The 23,363-nt window shown below is 48.1% G+C and overlaps 1 protein-coding gene across 2 annotated transcripts; it reads right to left on the minus strand.

Moving 5' to 3' along the window:
- Window positions 1-95: 95 nt before the first annotated feature.
- Window positions 96-21,512, minus strand: Hdhd5 (haloacid dehalogenase like hydrolase domain containing 5). 2 transcript variants are annotated; one of them, XM_059258499.1, is made up of 8 exons: window positions 21,352-21,512; window positions 13,771-13,974; window positions 11,516-11,628; window positions 8,982-9,075; window positions 7,624-7,654; window positions 4,167-4,341; window positions 1,356-1,544; window positions 96-992 (listed from the first exon to the last, which is right to left on the minus strand). In XM_059258499.1, the coding sequence occupies exons 1-8, from the start codon at window positions 21,475-21,477 to the stop codon at window positions 668-670; spliced, it is 1,257 nt and encodes a 418-aa protein (XP_059114482.1). In that variant the 5' UTR covers window positions 21,478-21,512; the 3' UTR covers window positions 96-667. The 2 variants fall into 2 exon arrangements, with proteins under 2 accessions (XP_059114482.1, XP_059114483.1); XM_059258500.1 differs by lacking the exon at window positions 21,352-21,512 and adding an exon at window positions 21,053-21,249.
- Window positions 21,513-23,363: the final 1,851 nt, after the last annotated feature.

Here is a 23,363-nt window from a genome sequence, read left to right on the forward strand (position 1 = left end):
AGGACTTCTAGCACATTCCAGATAAAGCTTCACAAGACACAACATAACAAATATTAGGGTCATTTTTAATTTAAAAAAAAAAAAAAGCCCCAAGAGTCTCAGGGCAATACTTGAGAATACAGTGAAAGCTATCAAGAGTGTTAGTACACACCGTACTGGCATACAAGGGTTCCCTCAGCGAGAGCAAAGGCCCTCCAGAAGTTTGCACATAATTTTACACTGTCCCCATTTTTAGAAGTCCTTACTGAGGCAAGTGTGGTGGCAACATCTTTGATCCCAGCACTCAGGAGGCAGAGCCAGGCAGATCTCTGTGAGTTCGAGGACAGCCTGGTCTACAGAGTGAGTTCCAGGACAGCCAGAGCTACAATGGTTGAGACCCTGTATTGAAGGGGAAAAAGTCCTTGTTGAGAGGACACTGAGGCACAGAGATAAAGGAATCGGCCTGAGGTCAGACTGCAGGAGACACACAGGTAGTGCCAGAAATCCAGTCGTCCTCCTGAAATGCTGCCCAAGGTCATTCTACAGCTCCTGAAGCTGCGGTCTTCTTCGTCCCAGGAAGCAGTGGCAAGGGACCCGGCAAGGACTGTGACCTGGACCAGAGTGGCACACAGGAGTCCCTGAGGCGAACGCCCCACCAGCCCCTTGCCCCTGCTCCATCTCCTTACTATCAAACCCACCCCTCCTGGTGGAAAACCAGCTGCACGGCTTCGTTCACGTCACGAACAACGTGGGAGGCCTTTAGGAGCTCTGGCCTGAAGCTGAAGTCTCGATGCCCATGGAATGGCTCTGCACCTTCAGACGTGGGCACTTGGGAGCCTGTGTCCTGAGAGCTGTATATGCCAGTGGATACCAGGATGGAGGCACAGCTCCGGGCTGCTGGAGGCCGCTGCTTTTGCTGTCCACCAGTCCCATGTCCCTCCTCTCCACGCTTTGCCATTTGCAGGTACTGGTGGAACAGGTTAGCACCATAGACATCAGACACAGGGTTATCACTGGCAGGGCGGCAATACCGGAAAAAAAAAAAAAAGAGAGAGAAGAAAACCCAAGTTTAATGTTGCAAAGGCACCAGAGCAGAGATCAGTCTGGGGGTGGTGTGACTCAGCTGCAGGGAAGCCAGGGTGGTGTGACTCAGCTGCAGGGGAGCCAGGGTGGTGTGACTCAGCTGCAGGGAAGCCAGGGTGGTGTGACTCAGCTGCAGGGAAGCCAGGGTGGTGTGACTCAGCTGCAGGGAAGCCAGGGTGGTGTGACTCAGCTGCAGGGAAGCCAGGGTGGTGTGACTCAGCTGCAGGGAAGCCAGGGTGGTGTGGGCAGACGGGAAGAGAAAGCCATGAAAGATGGAGATAGAGTGGGCTTACCCTATAGCATAGAGCTTCCTGATGGGGGCAGACCAGCCCCGCCTCTCAGCCTGCTGCCTGATCATGTCCTCGGCGTACTGGTAAGTGAGGATGCTGGGTTTGCCCATCAAGCCCTCGTATTTCAGCTCCTTGCCTGTTACTTTCCAGTAGATGGTTTCCAGGCACAGCAGAAAGGTGCCATGACCAAACCTGCCCAAGAAGAGACCTCAGCAATCCAGCCTTCAGGCCACCTGCCATTCTCTAAGCTGTCTTCATGCACCCAACCTGAGTTCCCTCCCAATAGCCATTACACATGAAGAAACCGAGGCAAGAGCAGGCAGTTTTCCCACGGTAGCAAAACTAGAGTCCAAACTCTGATAACCTCAGTCCCCAAACCTTGCTATTGGTTTTGTTTTGTTTTTTAGCTATTATTATTATTATTATTATTATTATTATTATTATTATTATTACTATATATGCACATGTGTGCTCTGAGCATCAGAGGACGACTTTATGGAGTCAGTTCTCTCCTTCCACCTTTACATGGGTCCCAAGATTCAAACTCAGGTCATCAGGCTTAGTAGCAGGCATTAACCACTACACCCTCTCACCAGGCCTCTGAACCCGAAGATTGGATGCTGTTCTACAAGCTCTGGCTGCCATCCTTCCCGTCTTTGTGAACGTCACAAAGCACACCGGCTACTAGGCATAGAGTGCTCACTGCCTCCCTTGAAGCTAGGTGTGTTCACTGACTCCCTTGAAGCTAGGTGTGCTCACTGACTCCCTTGAAGCTAGGTGTGCTCACTTGTTTAAACCATGCGAGGAAGCACCACTAACCAGTCAGCAGAAGCACACGTGCTGGACTGCTTTGACTCTGTCCTTAAAACAAGGGAGGGCATGCTCTTCTCTGTCCTTGTCATGGTTTGGATCTTACATGGTCCCCCAAACTCAAGAAGGCTTGTCCCTAGCTGATACCTTGGGAGGCGATGGAATCCTCAGGAAGTGAACAGGAAACAAGTTGCTGGCGGGTGTGCCTGCCTGTCTCTCTCTCCCTCTGCTCCCCAGTTATCAGGAGGGGAGTGGTTTTTTGTACCACAACGTTTGACCCATCACAGTGTTCTGGTCCCCACAGGCCCCAAATCACCAGGGCCGACATGGATCTTCCTCCTTTCAAGCCGTTACTCAGGTATTCTGTTGGTGTGGCAGGCGAACAGCCCTACTCCACTGTTTCCTGCCACCTGCAATGCTAACGTGGCGGCTGACACTTAGGCAGTCATTCTGGCTTCTACACGAAGGATTAAAGATTATGCTTCAGGAAGTTGTGTGTGTCCTTAATAAAGGAGAGACTGAACAAAGGCCCCAGATTGCCAACCTGACTTCTTTTCATGAGAAAGCAATAAACTATCTTGTGTAAAGTGTTTTTATCTTCCATCCTCAGTGTTAAGCCAAACAAACCCTAGTAGTCACTGTGCTTGGTATTACATTCACTATCACTCATTTACATACATTCCATTTTCTGGCTGGGCGTGGTGATGAACTTGGGAGGCCAAGAGGAAGACAGATTTCTGTGAGTCCAGCCTGGTTTATAACTGGGCGCTCCAGACCAACCAAGGCTAAACAGTAAGACCCTATCTCAAACAAAACAACAACAACAAAAGAATTCCATTTTCTGTTTGTTTCTTGGTTTTCATCTTGTGAAGCAGGATTTTGCTGTATTCCAGGCTGGTCTGAGGCTGGTGTTAAATGTGTGGTTCTCCTGCATCAGTGCCAGAGTTCCCGCTGTGAACCACCTCATCCTAACTTTGAGATTACTAAGTAAATAGTCAGGCACAGTGGCACACGCCTGTAATCCCAGCACTCAGGAGGCAGGCACAGGATAAGTATGAGTGTAAGGCTAGCTTGCACTACACTGTGAGTCTCAGACAAGTCAAAGCTACAGAGTAAGACCCTGTCTCACAATACAAAAACAATCGTGTGATTCCTTGAATGGAAAACTCATCTCAAATCTGGTCTATAAACTGTTTTTCTCCTTGCTTTTCAACACACAGTGACATACCCAACTCCCACCTGATCCCCATCTAGAATCAGCATATCCTAACTCTATGAATAACAGAGGAAGCACCAAACCTCATGCTACAGAACACACTTCAAACGTGACAGGAACTAGCAGGGAGTTGAGGCAGGAAAACAATGAACTGAAGTCAATGTGAGCTACACGGTGCGATCCCAGCTCACAGAAAGAGAAAGAGGAGGAGGAGGAGGAGAGCACATCACAGGAGGAAGCCCTGCCTCTCCCAGGCTGTCCTGGGTCTGGAACACGACCATGCACAGCCTCTGGAAGAGTGACAGCACACTAGATCCTGGACTCAGTCGGAGCAGCCATCGGCGGGCTTCACAGAAGGCAGGCACCCCGAGGGCCAGAAATGAGGTACTATCAGCCCCAGAAAAGGGCAGGGCACAGGTGCCACACAGCTGGGTCTCAGGTCTTGGCTCTGCACCATGGGAATAATCCTGGTTTATAACCCCAGCTTTCCCCATCCCTAGGGCTCACGGATGAAAGCAAATAGAGAAGTCAAAGAACCAGTACCAGGAGGAAGAATCTTGAACGCACACCCACTGATATACCTTAAAACTACCTGTTTGATGGATGTGTTCTGAGAGCAGCAGGGCACATATTAAAAATCACTCAACACATCTTCATGCTCAGTCATCTGTAGTTTTAGTTTAATAATTGACATGAAGTAACTCTCCAAAGCCCTTCCTCTCCGAGGCCAGGGTACTGTGGCACCTACAGGGCTTATGAGGGAAAAGTCCGGGACACTGTGTCCTCACCTGGGCATCTTGGCTTCAGCCATCCACAGGAGATCCATGTTGCTAGCCAGGACAGGGAGGTGGGGATATGGAGCTGTCACCAGCCCAGTCCCAGGGTTCCCATTGCTAAGGAGGACATCCATAATCAGCTGCAGGCTCGTCTCCCAGCGGACTGGCTCCCCAAGAAGGAGGACCCCTAAAATCAAAAGCACAGGGATGAGGGGGCAGGGCACTTGGCCCACCCTTTGTGGTAGGTAAGTGGAAGGCCCTTCAGAGACAACCGAGGCCAGTCAGCAACACCTACCCAGAGCTAGAGGTCTTTACTGAGGTGCACATCTGGGCAAGAGAATGGTTCCTGAGCAGCACCGACCAAGCCACGCCCCAGTCCACCCTGGGTGAACCAAGTCAGGACCTGCCAGCAGCACCCCTAAGTGTGTCCTGTGTCACTGCTGTGTCAAAGCAGCAGAGAATCCCCTGCCGCTGCTTCTGTTGACGGGACTCTACCCACCCACCCCACCCCACAAGTACTACCGTTCTCTCTCAGTCACATCTTGGAGCCTAAGAGCCAAGGAGAACTTGGAATGAGGGGAGCCCTGAGCTCTAATCCTAACTCAGCCAAGTAAGTGGTCTGTGGAACTGTGGCAGTTACTGGCTGACTCAACTACAACGGGCCCTGAAGTGTGGCTCAGAAATCAAGAGCTTGCCTGCATGAACAAGGCCCTAAATCCCAACCCTAGCAATACAAACTAAACAAATGAAAGTAAGCCTGGCCCGGCAGCACCCACCCCAGCACTATCCCTTGGAGGCCTGGCCCGGCAGCACCCACCCAGCACTATCCCTTGGAGGCCTGGCAGGGCAGCACCCACCCCAGCACTATCCCCTGGAGGCCTGGCCCGGCAGCACCCACCCCAGCACTATCCCCTGGAGGCCTGGCAGGGCAGCACCCACCCCAGCACTATCCCCTGGGAGTGGAGATGGGATAAGTGGCTCCAAGTCACCCTCAGCACCCACAAATCAGAGGCCAGTGGTTACCACGAGGTCTTTTCTTCAAAAGAAGCCTAAGTTTCAAGCAGGCCTCTTGGCTCACAACTGTAACTCTAGCGTTTAGAATGCTGGAATAGGAGGACCACAGAGTTGAGCCAGTCTGGGCTACAGAGTGAGACCTCTGTCTCCAAACAAAACAAAACATAGTAAGGGGCTGGAGAGAGAGCTCAGTGGTTGAAAACACTTGATGTTCTTGCAGAGGACCTAAGTTCAATGCCCAGCTCCCACGTCAAATGGGTCACAACTACCAGTAACTCCAGCTCCAAGGATCCAATACCCTTTTTTGGCCTCCATGGGAACCAGAATACATGTGGCATATACACAGACACATACATAAATGAAAATATAAATGTGAGCCAGGTGTACCCCTTTAATTCCAGCACTCAGGAGGCAGAGGAGGTGGCTCTCTGTGAGTTCAAGGCCAGCCTGGACTACACAGTGAGTTCTAGGAGAGGGCTATGTAGAGAGACCCTGTACCAAAAACAAACAAATGTTTAAAACATTAAAGTTAAAATTAAAAGATAGAGGACATATTTTGATTGTTACAACTGGACACTCAGCAGGTGAGTGTCCTATCCTACCCTAGCAGTATCTGAGGTCCCAGCCAACAGTCATGTAGAGGAAGAACACATCCACAAAGTTAGAGCAACTCCATCATTTTTTGTTGTTGTTGTTTTTTCTTTTCTTTCTTTTTTTTTTTTTTTTTTTTTTTAAAGATTTATTTATTTATTATGTATACAGTGTTCTGTCTGCACATATCCCTGCAGGCCAGAAGAGGGTGCCAGATCTCATTACAGATGGTTGTGAGCCACCATGTGGTTGCTGGGAATTGAACTCAGGACCTTTGGAAGAACAAACAGTGCTCTTAACCTCTGAGCCATCTCTCCAGCCCTGTTGTTGTTTTTTCAAGACAGGGTTTCTCTGTGTAGCCCTGGCTATTCTGGAACTTACTCTATAGACCAGGCTGAGCTTGACCTCAGAGATCCGCCTGCCTCTGCCTCCCAAGTGCTGGGATTAAAGGCGTGCACATCACCACTCCCTGGCCAGCAACTCCATCTAATATGTAATCACAAAGTATTTTAATTAATTATTATTTTTTAAAATTTTATGTGTATGAGTGTTTTGCTGGCATGTATGTATGTGCATACATATGCATACCTGGTACACGTCTGTGGACACCTGAAGGTGGCATTGGGTCCCCAGAATTGGATTTACACATGGTTGTGAGCTACCATGTGGGTATTTGGACTCAAACCTAATCACTAAGCCATCTCTCCAGCCTTACAAGGTATTTTTGTACAGATTAACAATTTCTTTAAATGATCATATAATCAAGAGACTTCTAACATTTCTTAAAAATTTACAGTGGTGGTGCACACCTTTAATCCCAGCACTTGGAAGCAGAGGCAGGTAGATCTCTGAGTTCAAGGCCAGCCTGGCCTACAGAGTGAGTTCCAGGACAGCCAGGGCTACACAGAGAAACCTTGTCAGGAAAAACCAAAAACCAAACACCAAACAAACAAACAAAACCCCCAAGAATTGTTCTCCACTTGATAAATCAATTCACTGGCAATTCTGCCCACATACCTGCACTGCACCTATAAACACAGTCTGTATCTGTTGCTGGAACTTTCCTGCTCACTCTGTTTACAGCAATCATTTTGCTTCTCAGCTAACTATAACATATCGAAACATTTACAATGTTCCCACCAAGAATTTTCCTTTCACTCCAGGTACAGGGAGGGCATTATGCTACACTAATTACTTTGGTTTTGAGATAAATCTTACTGTGAAGCCCAGATTAGCCTTGAACTCAAATCCTCCAACTCAGCTCCCCCCAAGTGGGAAACTACAAATATGTACCACCACAACTGGCCACTTGATTACTTTCTGATGTGGGTCCTGGGAACATTATTTTACTTCAGGATGGCAACAAACTGTTACAATGTCTCTATTGTCCAAGGGGAGAGCTAAGTAACACTGGACTAGACTGCCAGGACCTAGTTACTCTCTTTTCTTTTTGTTTTGTTTTTTTATAACTTATTTTTATTTTACGTGCATTGGTGTTTTGCCTGGATGTATGTCTGTGGGAGGTTGTCAGATCTTGAAGTTCCGATAGTTAGCTGCCAATGTGGGTGCTGGGAATTGAACCCGGGTCCTCTGAAGAGCAGTCGGTGCTCTTAACTACTGAGCCATCTCCCCAGCCCCACTTATCTACTCTCAAGATAGGTTGTTGAGCTTACACTTCTTCAACACAGTAACATAAGCACTGTGGAGATGGGCATCTCAGAGTACTGAGTGGACTGCTAGGGCTGGAACCCAGGTGTCCCGGGTCCCGATGTACAGGATCACCCTCAACACTATCTGCCTAAGAGTCGAAAGGAGAGAGGGAAAACAAGGAACCCATGTCTACCAGGCACACGGCCTCTTTTACCTTCAATGGCGGAGAAGTCATTCCTCGGGGCCTGCCAAAAGACAAAGAGGAGGCCCATCAATGCTAGCCACTTTCTACTCCTGGAGTACCAGTCCCCGGAGGCGAGGAGCAGGGAAGACAGGTCCACACAGGTCAGAGACCTCCAAGGACCGCCCAAGCCAAGAAGTAGAGAGAACTTAGGAAGAAGATGTGCAAGAGGAAAGATGAGGCCCAGAGTGGGCTCCACACAGGCTGAGGGATGCCACACGGGGGAAGTTGGCCAGGAGGGGCAGTGGTGAGCTGTGCTTCTCCAGCCAGGGCGGAAAACAAGGTCCCGGCCAAGCAGGGGCCTCTAGAATCAGGGCACTAAAGGAGAAAGTAGGCCATGAGAGAGGAGCTCTCGGGCATGAGGACTCTCTTATCTTTATGCCAGCTCTAGAGGTTTTCTCTTTATCAGCCTTGGGCCTGTTCTTCCCTGGGCCACTGCAGTCTTGGCTGAGGTGAGTCACTTCTGTGTGGGGCTCAGCCTTGGATCTATTCTGAGATGTGTTCCCACTCTATATCTGGTTCTTCTCAGAATTTTAGTGACTCAGAAGAAAGCTCTCAAAGGGTAGGATCTGTTCTACAACTAGAAAATTCTGGAAGGAGAACTTATAATCTACTTTCTATTAAATAAATGAAGTAAGCTTATTTGTCTATAATTGCATTTCATCAAATCCTGAATTATTGACGTAAGCTATTAAATATATATAAATTTTCACAAGGAATGTGTCAAGGGGCACTTCAGGTGTCATACTCCAAAGGGTCAATGAGTGTCCTAGAACTGATGATCCCAAAAAATAAGAAATCATGGGCTAGGGTGTAGCTTAGCGGCAGAGGCTTCCCAAGCAGGTATAACCCTCGGTTTAACCACCAGAACTGAAAAAAGAAATCAAACCACCTTTTTCAAGTATGAGCTGAACACCAAGGGCAGTGGGAAGACACAGACCCTCAGTGTTTTCCTCACAAGGCGGCCTCTCTGGACTGCACTTCAGGGTAAAGCAGCAGCAGCAGTAACATGCAGAGGTTACTGATGCCCTGAAGAACACCTGGGAAGCCGCCAGTAACAGCAGCACTGTTAACTGCAGGAAGTACTACAACAAAGCAAAGGCAAAGGTGTGGAACCCACTGCTTCTCTCGGCCATTCTTATCACCCAGGGAACACAGTCCTCGGCCAGATACACCTCTCCAAGAGGACCAGTGCAGAAGCATCCATAAAACAAGACGCAGCGCCAGCAGCGGGGCCAACACGTGGGATCAACACAGGGAACAGGAAGACAGGCACACGGAGACCTCAGGAGTACTGTGGAGGGGGAAGTGACCCACCCTGTCCTTATTACCGTGCTCTTCGGCCGCCGCTCGAGGTCCACCATGTCCAGCTCTGGGAAGGCTCGTCGCAGCTCATCTACGGTCACCACGTTCTGGAAGCCTAGTCTGCAGCAAGGTCAGGGAAGCAAAGCTACACAGCTCTGAGGAAGGTGCTTTTATGGACACATCAGGTCACAGGTGAGCAGAACCAGACCCAGTCCTGACCACAGCAGGCAGGCAGCCGTCATAAACCCCCCCAGGCACCAAGGGGCAGGCTGCTGCCTGCACAGGCAGAGCAGATGCATGTAACACCAGTGCAATCCCAGAGACCAGAGGCCCAAGGCCTGTGTACTCAAGGAGCTGATGCCAGGCTCAGGCCCACCCACGCTAGGGCTCCATGAGTGGTGCAGCCCTAAGTCCTGGGGAGGGAGGAGACTCCTCTATGGACGGAAGGGGGCAAAGTCAGGTAAGTAACTGATGAATAGCTACTTCTCTGGGTTGACACATTCCCTCCTGCAGGGAGGTGGGAATCCCTGAAAGTTAGCAGACCCACAAGCTCCCTCCCACACGTCCTCCCACTCCCCTGCCCTGTGAGGTTATGTCAGCATTCTCAGGGGAAGAGACACTCCCAGCAGCCACCGCCTGCAACTGTGCACAGAGCTCAGGGGATGGATGCAGTTTCCATCGGTCATGCCACCCTAGGCTTTTCTGGGGTGGGCCTTTGCGTGAAGTGGCTGCCTCTCCCCCACACTCCTGTCAGGTAACCCCAGTTAGCAGACTGGTTCATTAAGCCAACTGGTCTGCTGGTGGTGCCTATCTGGGCTGAAGACATGTTTGTTCACACAGTCCCAGGAAAGGTCACACCACAGTCACAACGAAGTCAGAGGGAACTAAAACAGACAGTCAAATTCCATTCAGCAAGGAAGGGGCCAGATGCAGAAGACCCAGCTGCCTCCAGCCTGCTCTCCCCTAAGATCTGCCGCCATCCGCCTGCCCCTAATTCCATCCGCAACCTTACACATAGCTTCAGACGACACTCAAAACCAATCTCCCCAAATGATTATTCTAGCAGATCCTCCTGCAGCAAGGGGCCTGCACTGGCTCTCCACTGCTCCCAGCTTCCCCAGACTCCACCCCCGGCCTACCCTTCTGCTCTCTAATGCCCAACTCCACCCATTCCAACTACCTTGCCTTCCTAGAAAGTCTTAAGCATCTCCCAGGGCACCATCAAAGCAACCCCAGAAGCTAGAGGCCAGTCCTCCTCCAGAGGTATTTCCCTCTACACTTTATGCTTAGCACCTACAACCTATCACATTCTTCGTAGCCTTCACATGCATCCCATCTTTTCAATTATTTAAAAGACACTTATTTAGCTGGGGAGGGGGCACGGGCGGATGTCAGAGGACAACTTTGGAAGTCAGTTCTCTCCTTCCACTGTGTGGGACCCGGAGATCTACCCCAACCTGTTAAGCTTCGAGGCCAGTGCGTTTACCTGCTGAGCCATCTCCTTGGCCCTACGGCATCTCTTCTCGTGAGTCTTGGGATTCAAACTAAGGCCTCATGCGTGATAGACAAATACTCTACAACTGAGCTTCATCCCCTCATGATGTAATAACCGTTTTTTAAAATGACATTTATTTGTGGACGCTAGAGAACAACCTGAGGCATCAGTCCCCCTTCACTGTGTGGGTCCTGATCACACGCAGGTCGTTAGGCATGGTGGCCATCCCTCACAGCTGAGGTAGCTCCCCAGCCCATGCCATCCTGACTGGACCAACATTCAACTAAGAGACACGAATCAGGAAAAGTTAACTGAGGGGAAAGGCCCTCCCCAGAGTAGGGGTACCTTTTGGAGGTGGCCCAGATATAAGAGGTCTGAGGAATTCCATCGTGTACTGAGCAGCTGCAGAGTCCTCAGGCTCTCTAGCAGTAGATGCCACTGTTGAACTACCCAGCCTCTACTGTGTAAGTCAAGCTAATACATCTCCATTTATAATATATGTTCACTCTATTGGTTCTGTTCCTCAGGAGAACCCGACAACACCGGCTGTCTTAAACGTTCCTTTACTGTTTGTGGGTACGTTCTTCCCTTCTCAAGTATGAAGTCCCTGATTAAGTCACATTCCCAGTGCTCTTATCTGGGTCCCTGACCTGCCTTAGAGCACAACCTGGCATGGTGCCCAGGAAGCATCCAGAGCACATGAACAAGCTGCCTGAGACCAGGGATCGTGTGCTTTGCTTTCTGAGTACATGTGACCAAAGGGTACTATTCAATTTCAGGAGCTGATGAGGATGGGTGAGGGCTGGAGCAAAACCCCACGTGTAGTCACCCCAGGAGATGTCAGTTCGCTTAGAGAGTCCTCAAGACACAGATCGAAACTATTCAGGATTAAGACACAGGACTCTGTACATTAAGCCCTGCAGACGGCTCTGATGTGGTGGTATGTGGCCTGGTGCCACCAGGAACAAGGACTAACCACACAAAGGACCTACTTGTGTTCCCCAAGAGCCCACTTCACATCTCTGGCACCTGTCTCCATCCAGAACAGCAAAACAAAAAGGATACGATCTGGCATTTTCCACCACGGGTCCCTGCCCAGACACTAGCATCCGCTTGTTGTGATACTGTAAGAAGAGTTTCATGGGGCTGTGAGAGAGGATGACTTGGTCTGGATCCACCTGCAGAGACAACCAAGAAAAAGGAAAGCAGGGGAAGATACAAGGTTGAGAGAAAATAACAGAGAGACAGCCAATGGAGTCTGTCACTGGGGGGGGGGGGGGGGGAGAATGGACGATGGACACATCGTCTCAAAACAAAGTTGTAAAAGCTTGTCCTAGCCCCCGACACTTTCTAAGACTTAGCCAAATATGAATGAGAATTTACCTTGGGCTGGGAATGTAGCTCAGCGACAGAGTGCTGGCCCAGCATGCATGAGATCATGAGTTCAATCCCTTGGATGAGTGTGTGTGTGCACGTGTGTGGCGGGGTGGGGTGTGGGGATGCCTAATTGTCAACACACAGAACAAGAGAAGCATTATCAGATGTAAGATCTGACTGTTCACCAATACTGTTGGGCTTAGCTTGGAGACCTACTGATACTTCTTTCTTTCTTTTTTAAAGATTTATTTATTTTTATGTGCCTTGGTGTTTGCCTGCATGTATATCTGTGCGAGGGTGCCAGATCCCCAGGAACTGGAGTTACAGACAGTTGTGAGCTGCTATGTAGGTGCTGGGACTTGAACCTGGGTCCTCTGGAAAAACAGCCAGTGTTCTTAACATATCTCCAACCCCACACCGAGGTTTCTTAATCCCTCACTTGGAAACCACAGTCTTCACAAGTGCATTTGTTGTCACTGTCATAAAAAAATCTGTCTTGGACCTTGATACTGAGCTTTCAGTTCTACTGAGAAACTTAGCTTACCCCTACCTCTCCAGTGCTGGGCCCTGAACCAGGTCCTTGCAAATGCAAAGGAAGTGTTCAATCATTGACTCATACTCCCAGTCCAAGATCTAGTTAGTGTGTGCTTGGGTGCATATGTGTACATATTTGTGTGGAGACTCATGTACGGAGAAGCAGACATGAGCAGCACTGGGTGTCTTTCTCAGTCACTCTCCACCTTATTGAGTCTCCCACTCAACCTGGAGCTCCGTTTGGCCAGACTGGCTAACAGGCTAGATTGGCTGGCCAGCAAGCCTTGGAGATACAATTGTCTCCAAGCCTCCCCCTAGCCCTGGAATTACAGATGTGCCACCAAACCTGGCTAAAGACCAAACTCAAGCACTTCACCCATGTGCCGTCTCCCCAGCTCCCAAGACTCAGCTTTTCAACATCTACACTATCTCCAACAATGTAGTCCTTACCCAGAATTACTATTTTAAGATGGGGGTCTCACTACACAGCTCAAGCTGGCCTCAAACTTGTGGTTAATCTCTTTTCTCTGTTTCTTATGTGCCAAGATTACAGAGGTGTGCACGACCACACTAGGTTCCTAGAACGCTTTTAGGGCCCTTTCTGGAAAGAGTTTCAAGGTAGCAGCTCCATCCCTCTACCTAGACTCAACCTCAGCCAGCACTACCTAATAATCAATCAGCCTTTATTGACTCTCTTGTTACAAAGCACCCCTTCCCAAAACTAAGTTCACCCTTACCAAGCAGGTACCCATCTTGGATAGAGCCAGGAACTGCAAAAGCGCAAAGATGCTCGGCTCTTGGGGGACCGCACTCAGAGCTGTCCAGCTGCTGGCTGTGTGGATGGGCAGGATGTTTTTGTTATTTCTTTGACACAAGGTCTCACTATGCAGCCCAAGCTGCCTACACAGCACATAAACCAGGTATGGCAGTGCACAGCTGTGATCCCAGAATTAGTGGAGGCCAGATGTTAGGGTCATCATCGACTACTACAGATATGAGTCACTGTCTCAAAAAACAACCACTAAAATATAAAGGGCAGAATCCTGTCCTCTCCCCACCTCCCTGAAATAGGGTGTCAAGTGGCCCAGCCTGGTTTTGAACGGACTGTGATGAGTGTGCGCCACCATGGCCAGTAATGCCATGCTGGGATCCTGCTCAGGGCTTCACGCTTGCTAGGCATGAATTCTACCCACTGAACTCCACCCTCAGCCCCAAGGGCAGGATTTCTGTGCTCACTCAACCATGTGTGTGTACAACTGTGTGTAAAGACTCTATTGATGTCATCTCAGTCTAGGCTAGAACTTTAAGACTCCATGCCCTAGTCAAACCACAACCTACAGAAAAGGATGTAGGCTGGAGGACCCAATTGGAGCCTGTCTTTGGGTTTCCATGCTCTGGCTGCCGCTTACCTTGTACCCCAGCAGGTCTGACAGCTCCTGGGCTTTGCTGTGCTGTAAGATGTTCCCCGCATTTGTGACAAAAACCACAGGTACCCGCATCTGTCCCTGGGGGTTTGTCAGCTTGCCAAAAGCTTCCAGAGCAGCTGGGATCACTCTGTGGCCTCGAACCAGCACTCCATCGATGTCGAACAGTAATCCAAAGGTGGGAGGGCTCTGCACGGAGGGAGAGAGGAGGATTGGCACTGCATGAGAGACAGAGGAGATGAAGGGAGAGAACCTCACACACACAGGCAGCCTCGGGTCACTGCTGGAAAAGGGCATCAGAGAGAAGGAGAGAGGGAAGCATGGCCTGCTTTCCTCCTTCTGTCTGGCGGTGCTAGAAACCAAACTCTGCACTCGGTAGGTAAGAACTCCACCACTCAGCTATACCAAAGCATGGCATTTCTGATTGGCTAAATCCACCCACAGCAAAGAAGTTTACCAAACACAGACTACTTTGTTGAAATTAATTTTGTACCAGGCAGTGGCACACGTCTGTAATCCCAGCACTCAGCAAGCAAAGGCAGGTCTAGAGTTTAAGACCAGCTTGGGTTATATAGTGAATCTCAAGTCAGCATAGCTACTTAGCAAGGACCAGTCCTGGAAAAAGCAAAATAAATATAAGCAATTTTAAAACAGGAACTAGAGGAATACAAAGAAAACATGACCCTAGTATTTTAATGCGACCAGTTTATATTTCCCCTTTACTCTTTTTACCCCATACCTATGACTATTAAAATACAATTCTACACCTTGTTCTCTTTGGGTGAGAAACAATTCAACCAGTAACAATTGTCTTCATAACCATCTTTTAAAAAGTTCCTTTTAGGCCGGGCAGTGGTAGTGCACACCTTTTATCCCAGCACTTGGGAGGCAGAGACAGGTGGATCTCTGTGTGTTTGAGGCCAGCCTGGGCTACAGAGTGAGTTCCAGGAAAGGCGCAAAGCTACACAGAGAAACCTTGTCTCAAAAAAAAAAAAAGTTCCTTTTAAGATTTAGTTTACATGTATGAGTGTTTTGCCTGGATGTATATATGTATACCATATATGTGCCTAATACATGAAGAGGCTAGAGAAGGTGTCGGATCCCTTGGAACTCGAGTTATGGGCACCACGTGGATATTAGGAATGGAACCCAGGTCCTCTGTAAGAGAGCAAGTACTCTTATCTACTGAGCCATCTAGCCAGCCCCATACCGTGCCCCCCACCTCTCTCCTTTCTGAGGAGGGTCTCGTTTTGTAGACCTGGCTGGCCTGGAACTTACTATTTAGATTAGGGTAGCTTGGAGTCTGTGAGATCCTCCTGCCTCTGCCTCCCAATTGCTGGGATTAAAGTTGTACACCACCACTCACAGCCATAGCCATCTTTTAAGTTTTAGGGGCTGGGAATATACCCCAGTGGTAAGTATATTTGCCTAGTATGCTTGAGGACTTATGTTCAATTCCCATCATCAATTTTTTTTTAAATCATTTTAAGGCGGGGAGCACTTAATCCCAGCACTCAGGAGGCAGAGGCAGGCAGACCACTGAGTTCAAGGGCAGCCTGGTCTACACAGAGAAATCCCGTCTCAGAAAACAAACAAACAAACAAATCACCGTAGAATCCTCTTTAGTGGCATACCTGTAATCCCAGCACCAGCACACAGGAGGAAGCCAACCTCACTAGCATAGAAATGCAGGCAAGCCTGAGCCACCTGACTTTGTCTCAAAAGAAAAAAAAAAAGCTTTTTGGGGGGAGGGAGGGGTTGAGACAGGGCTTCTCTGTGTAGTCCTGGCTATCCTGCAACTTGCTCTAAAGACCAGGCTGGCCTCAAACTCACAGAGATTCTCCTGCCTCTGCCTCCCGAGTGCTGGGATTAAAGGCATGCACCACCATGCCCAGAAGCCCACCTGACTTTTTTTAGGTGGTGTCTTTGGTGGCTTGCCAATTTGTAGATATAGTCCCACTCCCTAAACATCATTTCTAGTTATCTAACATTCAGAGTGAATAAACCAATAGTTGAAATAGTTGAAACACTGTTTCAACTATTTTGGAAAGTTTAAATCAGGTCATTAGTCATTTCTAAGGGAGAGGCAAGTATCTCTATGAGTTCAAGGCCAGCCTGGTCTACACAGCAAGTTCCAGACTAGCCAGGAATATACTGTGAGATCCTGCCTAAAAAAAAAAAAAAAGAAAAGAAAAAGAAAAAAAAGAAAGAAAGAAAGAAAGAAAGAAAGAAAGAAAGAAAGAAAGAAAGAGAAGAAGGTAAGATGGAAAACAAGTGGGTGTAAGTTTGGCCAGTGAAACGGCTCAGCAGGTAAAGGCACTTGCCACCAAGTCTGACACTCTGAGTTTTGTTCCCGGAACACACATGGTGGAAGGAGAGAATTAAGTTCCCTAGTTTGTCCTCTGAATGATATACATGTGCCGTGGCTTGTGCCTCCCAATAACAGATAAACAAATAAGTGTACAAAGTTAAGTTTTTCCACATTTTTGCTATGATGGGGGTGTAACAGGGATTAGTGGCACATGCCTATATTCCCAGTACTCAGGAGGTGAGTCAGGAGAATCAAGAGTTCAAGGCCAGCCTCAGCTATACAAGTCCCTGTCTCAAAATGCTATATAAGAGACAAGTCATAGGAACAGCAGCTGAAACAGTTATTCTTGAAGAGTAACTAAGCTCATGCCTCTCAGTAGTAGACTGGCATTTGATAGAGGGATGTGGAGAAGAACGGGATGCTGAGATGAAGCCATATATACACAGCCAAGAAGAATGGACAGCTGAATTAAAAAACCATCGACAATTTCCAGAATTTAAAATCCTGAATCATGACATGACACTAGTGGAATTCAGGTGTTTCTGGTATATGGACTGCTCTCATCCAATGTGAGGTTGAACTGTTGACCTTGTGTACATCCTACTTCACAAATGAGTCTGTCAGATATGCTAAGCCTATAGGCTGAAGATGATGCCCCAGCACTGCGGAGAAACCTCAGGTGACTGTCCAGGCAGCTGGCTGTTTCTGTCAACTCACAAATTTTTTGGAAGTTGCTTGCATGCACTTTCTGTTTTTATTTTTGTTAGCTAATATTATTTCCTTCTTGGGTCTCTGAGGGAGTTGAAGATTAGTTAGTTATAGTTGAAGGTTAGTTAGTTATAGTTGAAGATTAATTAGGATAGAAAGTGAATTAGATACATTTTGGACTTAACAAAATAGGATAATGAAATTATTATCTCTGAATTTGTCAAATACAAATGGACTAGACATTGTTTAGACATTTATTACTTGTATATATTGTATATAGTTATTGTACTTTTGTATATAGTTTTTCTTTTGTTAGTTATAACCTTTTTCTTTTTTTTCCTTTTTATTAAAATAGAAAAAGGGAAATGTGGTGGTATTTTACTTGTACTGAAATGTGATTTTAATTGTATGTTAATAAATAAAGTTGCCTGGGGGTCAGAGCTATTAAAGCCATAGCAAGTGCGTGGCGGCGATGGCGCACGCCTTTAAGGACCTGGAGGGCGGTACATACAGGCAGTGACGAGGCAGTCACGTGTTTGGGTTTACAACCAATGAGAAGGCAGAACAGCTAGACTATATAAAGACATACACACAGGAAGTAGGGCCCTTTCGGAGAGCTCTCTTGGCTGAAGAGGATCGCTGAAGCAGGAAGGGTGAGGCTCTTAGCTCTGACCTCTTGGCTTTCTTCTCTGAATCGGCTCTGTGTTTCTTATTTAATAAGATGGTTGGTTACATCTACACAACACCACCAAAATAATAATAAAATAATAAGAATGTAGCCCAACTCCTTTCAATTTCTAATCCTCCTACTTCCGCTTAACAAATGATGGGTTGTGGCAAGCCTTTCTTAGCTTCTTAAAAAATAGGGGTAAAGAAGCCAAAGAGCATAAACATTGTAAATACACAACTTATATTGACAAACTGTTTTTGAAAAGTACATGTCAACCTACATGGCCACTGGCACTGTATTTCATCCTTGTAATATACACAATTATTAACTTTATTAACTTACATATTTAAAAAGTGTTTCAGGCTGGAGACATAGCCCAATGGTAGTGTTTTTGCCTAGCATGTATGAGGCCCAAGTTATCACCCTAACAAAAAGTTCAATTTCCATTTCCCAATCTCTAAACAATCTTTTTTGAAAACTCATTCCATTTCTTAGTTTATACACTGCCTGTTAATATAAAAGACATTCCTCAATTATCACAACAAATGAACTAACCTAACCTGTCTGCCATTTCTCTTTTCTTGGTACCAACTAGGTCAAGCCACCCTTAGAACACACATAGTCTATGCACAAAGCTCTGCCAGTGGTGATCAGTCCAAACCACGGAGAGGACCAGGCATGCTGTCACAGGCCTTTAATCCTAGCACTGGAAGGTTGGGGCCAGGCAGGGCTTTACAGTGAGACCTGCCTTAATAAACAAAATCCCAGCACAGATGAACAGTGCTCTAGCCCCTCATTTCTCAGTTGACAGGACAGAACAAGCAGCTAGCCTAGAAAACAAACCACTAAGACAGCAGCATTTCCACAAAGAGCAATCAATTTAAAGTTTTTAAGTTCTCAGGAAAACTAGAGAGAGAATCTTGGACCTCATGCATGGCAGGCAAGCGCCCTACCACTGAGCTATACCCCAGGCCTGAACGTTCTAAGTTTGATAATTCATACAGTGTAAGGATCAAATTAAACAGGCAGTTTCTTGGGAAAGAATTCTGAGCTAGCAATGATGGATGCCAACGCTAGACTCTTGAACCAAAGAGGCCCAGCAGGCGTAAGGCAGGGGGAAGGATGACCGATGCATCTTGTCTGGAACCTGTGGGGCAGGTGTGAAGAAGTCAGGACTTCAGAGAGACAGCTCAGTGGTTAAGAGCATTGCTGCTCTTCCAGAGGATCCAAGCTTGGTTCTCAGCACCTACAACAGGCAATTCAGTCTACAACTTCAGCTCCGGGGATGCGATGCCTCTGGCCTACAAAGGCACTTGTACTCAGGTGCACCTGCAGACACATACGTACATACGTACGTACGTGTATATACACACACACACACACACACACACCCCTACGCACACACACATTCTGAAAGTCTATTCTTGAGGAACGAGGAAGAACCATTTAAGAACATTTAAGATTAAGAAGAACATTTAAGGATGGAACCCATGAATGCCAGTTATAAACACCAGAGAAACAGCAGTCTAGATGGGATGGGAAGACAAGAGGGTGTAATGAAGGAAGTGAAATTATGACTCTGTCAGGTAAACTAGGGTGTAGGAGTGTCTAAGCAGGTACTTGCTCCCAGGGCAGTTGTCTTCAGCTCCTTTACCTAGCTTATGGCCAGGCTTAGCCCATGAGCCAAGTTGGAGGTGGACAGGAAAACTGGAAAAGCCAGGAAGTAAGAAGTCAGTAAGACCACCCCTTCTGGCCACTAGAAAACAGCAGCCAGGTCTCTCATGCACGCAGGAAATATTTGAACAAACGGCCCAAAGCCTGCAAGGCTGATCCCTTCGCACCTTCGCCCAGTAGAGCATACTGGGCTCCAAGCCAGACATACAACCAACATTCTTATCTATTCTTTCTATCAAACCGTGAGGGGGTGTCTATCTTCAAATGGCGTATTACCTAGCAGAACTGTACCATGAAGGCATAAGGGAAAAGTAGCTGCTAAAGAATGTGGCCAAACATAACTTGTATAAGGCCTGGGTTCTTTTCTCAGCTCCCTCCCCTTGATCAAAGAGCCAACTTCTGAGAGGAAAATGAGCCAACGCCTCCTCAGCCTGGTTTACAAGTGCTGGATCCAGAATTCCACTTCAAACTGAGCTAGCAGCAGAGCTGGGGCCCTTAGCCCGACTCCTTGGGCAGTTCCTGGAAGCAAGCAAGGGTTCCAGGAGGCACTGAGGTCTCTGCCTGGACACACTCTCACCTCACCTGAACAAGCTTCCAACTTGTTCAGTTCTACTCCTAGTAATCGGTATACTTCCTATTTATTTATTTATTTATTTTGGTTTTTCGAGACAGGGTTTCTCCGTGTAGTTTTGGTACCTGTCCTGGATCTCGCTCTGTAGACCAGGCTGGATCCGCCTTTGAGTGCTGGGATCAAACGCGTGCACCACCACTGGCCGGCTGTAATCAGTATACTTCTTGTAATCAGCACACTTCATTCATAACAAGTGGCCCTCAGGATCCCTGTAGCCCTTCCCTAATGCTCCACATATGGGGTCCTAAACTAGGATTCTTGGATAGTTTCAGAGTGACCATACAAGTCCTGACATTTTTATTTTCCCAGAGTTCTTTTCTGATTTCAGCACCGTACTCCTCTCAGAGAGAATCGGCACACGGGTCTGAACAGAAGAGGAGGCGTGACTCTCCCACCCACTTGCCGTGAATGACACTGGCACTGTGCTTAGGACTGTTCAGGTGTCCAGCAATGACTTGCTGAGTGACACAAAAGATGGCTGGGGAGAAACACAGCAGACCTTTCCCTGAAGATGCTTCCCAAAGGAGGAGGCGGTGACCGGCGAAAGGGAAATCTGTCGCTTTCTGCAGTTCAAATTTCGTTTTTGTTCTAGTGTGAACTCAGGCAACAACATTCGGAAAGTTTAAGCTTAAAACCCATTTGCTTGGAACCAGGCCTCGGGGCACATACCGGAAATCCTAGCACCTGGGAGGCCGAGGCAGGAGGATGGATCATCAAGGGTTTGAGAGGCCAGTCTGGTCTACAGAGAGAGCTCCATCCAGGTCAGTCAGGGAACACAGTGAGACATCTCACACGAAAACAAACAACAAATCCCTTCACTTATAATTAGGCATGATAATAGCATTGTGGTTCAGTTCAAAACGTCATTTTTGGAGGTCCACGCAGAGTTCAGGGTTGAAATGACAAGAACTCTGGGATTTAAAGTCTTACAGCCACAAAGCGGGAGAGATAAGCAGCTGTGCCAAAATACAATGACTGGTTGTTTGGAAGATAAAAATAAGAGATTCATAGTCTTTTCATTTTTGGAAACTCACACAGTTTAAGCTGTTAAAAGAGCTTGCTGTGTGTACAAGCCTCATGACACGAGTTCCAACCGCAGGACACACACTGGGAAGGCGAGAATCCCAAAGTTGTTCTCTAACCTCCGACGACACCTGTGCCCGCCTACACATCACACACACAGTAATAAGAAAATAATAAAATTGCTCTTTTTGCCTTGAAGGCTGCACAACTGAGCCGTACAGAGTTTACTGGTCATGTTCAAAGCAGTTACCTTTTCAGCAATAAGAATCAGCGGGCTCTTCGAACAGTAGAAACGAATTAACTGCTAAGAAACTTTTCGGACGCGCGGGAAGGAGCTGCGAACCCACCCGAGGCTGATCTGGGGTTGGGATGGGTCGTTCTCCCCGGACACGGACTTCTCCAGCGGGCGGAAGGCGCTCCACGAAGGGCGAAGGGTTCAGCGGCTCCACGGTCTCCGGGAGGGCGTCCGGGAGGCCGGGATGCTCAGTGACCCGCACCGCCCTCCCGCCCGCCAGCCCTGCGCGCTGGACCGAACCCGCTCGTCCTCACCTCAGTGCGGCCCACGACGTAACCTCTCCGGAGCCAGCAGCCCGGGAGCCCCGCAGACAGGCGCGCAGGAAGATTCCACGCCCGGCGCCCGGCACCGAGAGCGGCCAGCCCGCTGCGCGCAGCCATCGCGCCCGCCGCGCGCACGCGCACACCGCGTGTCTCCGCCCCGCGCCCCGACTCCGAGGCTCCGCGGCTCCTCCCCCTCCCCGCGCCCTGCGAAGTAACCAATCAGCGGCCGCCGGCGCGGGGCCTCTCGGGGCAGGTAGTCCGACCCGGCGGCGTCGGGCTCCGGTTCCGAGTGCAGATCCCGCAGCCCGAGGGCGGCGTTTGCTGGTACTTGGAGAGGCTCTGGGTCCATCGCTTCGCCGGTAGAAGACTTGGGGTCAGCAAGTGGGCGTGCGCGGCCGACCCGGCTTGGAGGACAGACACCTGACCAGTCTGTGCACCTGCTGACTTCCGGCAGCGCGTGCCCCGGCCGAAGTCCCGGCTCCAGAAACCTTGGTGACTTTCGGGAACTGGGACGACCGTGTGGAAGAAGGCCACTTAACCTTGGAGTTCGAGATTGGGGAGGGGACCTTTGTTTTAAGGCCAGCGTCCTCTGAGCCTCATCCACTCCAAGAATGTTGACGGTGTGCTAGCTCTTACTCTTTAAAATCTTTCACTCTGTAAACGTGCGTGGCAGTCCTGTTTCCTGCGGGCTCAGACCTAAAACCCGGGAAGGTCACATGTGAATGATCTTGATTCACACTTTGTAGGGAGGCTGAGATAGGTGTGCAAAACAAGGTAAAAAGATCACTATCCCGAGAAGTCGGATAATGAATGGGGCAAACATGTAAGGAGCACAGCTGAGCACTTAGCAGAGAGAATGGGCGTCAGTCAATGATCGGGAAGAACAGAACCGGCCTGACCATGCTTGGTATGAGGTGGGAGCCTGCTGCAGGAAGAAATCTCTCTTCCCACTACGTGAAGTGTGTAGGACAGAATGTTCCCTTCCTTACTCTTTGACCTGTCCCTGGATATAAACATAGAGAAACTGAGTGAGCCTACCGTGTATTTAGCACTAGAGGAGGAGGGGCTCAGGAAAGGACAAGGACTCCAGTAACTCACTTCCGTTGTGAGCATTGCTTCTTCTCGGCTTTGAAGGCCAAAGATCATAAATCAGTAACAACTGTTGATGAGAACTTGGAAGATGGATTGCCGTTAGTTAAACCCACCATAGCACACAGCTCGTAAACCCGGCCAGGAGATACAGCTGTTCCGGTTTGGGATGGTTTTTCTCTCTTTTCCTGCTATTCAGCTACTTAGGAACTAATTTAGGTGTGGGTGTGGCAGTGGCTCCTGCCTATAATCCCAGCGCTTGAGCAAATGGCAAGAGGATCATCTTGTCTTAATATAGTAAAACCTTGTCTTAATATAATAATACTACCACTAATAATAATAACAACTGATTTAGCAATTATGAGGTTTTAGAATGTGTCCACACTTGTCCTAGTGACAGCTTCCTCCATAAAAACACCGTGCGTCTAACAAAGGATACACTTCACTCTTCACCAGATAGGAGTCTTCAGAACCCAGTTCTCAACCCCAAGTGGGGGTGCGGCTGATGATAGGAAGCCTTTGGAACCAGTAGTAGATAAGTTCATAGAAACATATGTGAGAGTGAAAGTGAGAAATCCAGTTTGAAACACCACAGCTTTGGTTTTGAATGGCTATTCCTAACAGTATGGACGTTCACTGAATTGTATAGTCTTTGGATCGGGTTCATTTCAGTGTATGATTTTTTTTTTGCAATGCTTTTTATAAGAAAGTTTTAAAAAATCTGGGATCAATACTGTAAAGGGAAAAAATGATGACTTTAAAACTTACTTAGCTAGACCAAAAGCTTGCGAAGGCATCTTATGACTTACAGATAATCAAAACATCATAATTTCTTTTTTTTAGATTTATTTTTTAATTATTTTTATTTTATGTACATTGGTGTTTTTCCTGCATGTATGTCTCTGTAAGGGTGT

This window comes from Peromyscus eremicus, chromosome 3 (assembly GCF_949786415.1).
Source record: "Peromyscus eremicus chromosome 3, PerEre_H2_v1, whole genome shotgun sequence".
NCBI lineage: Eukaryota > Metazoa > Chordata > Mammalia > Rodentia > Cricetidae > Peromyscus > Peromyscus eremicus.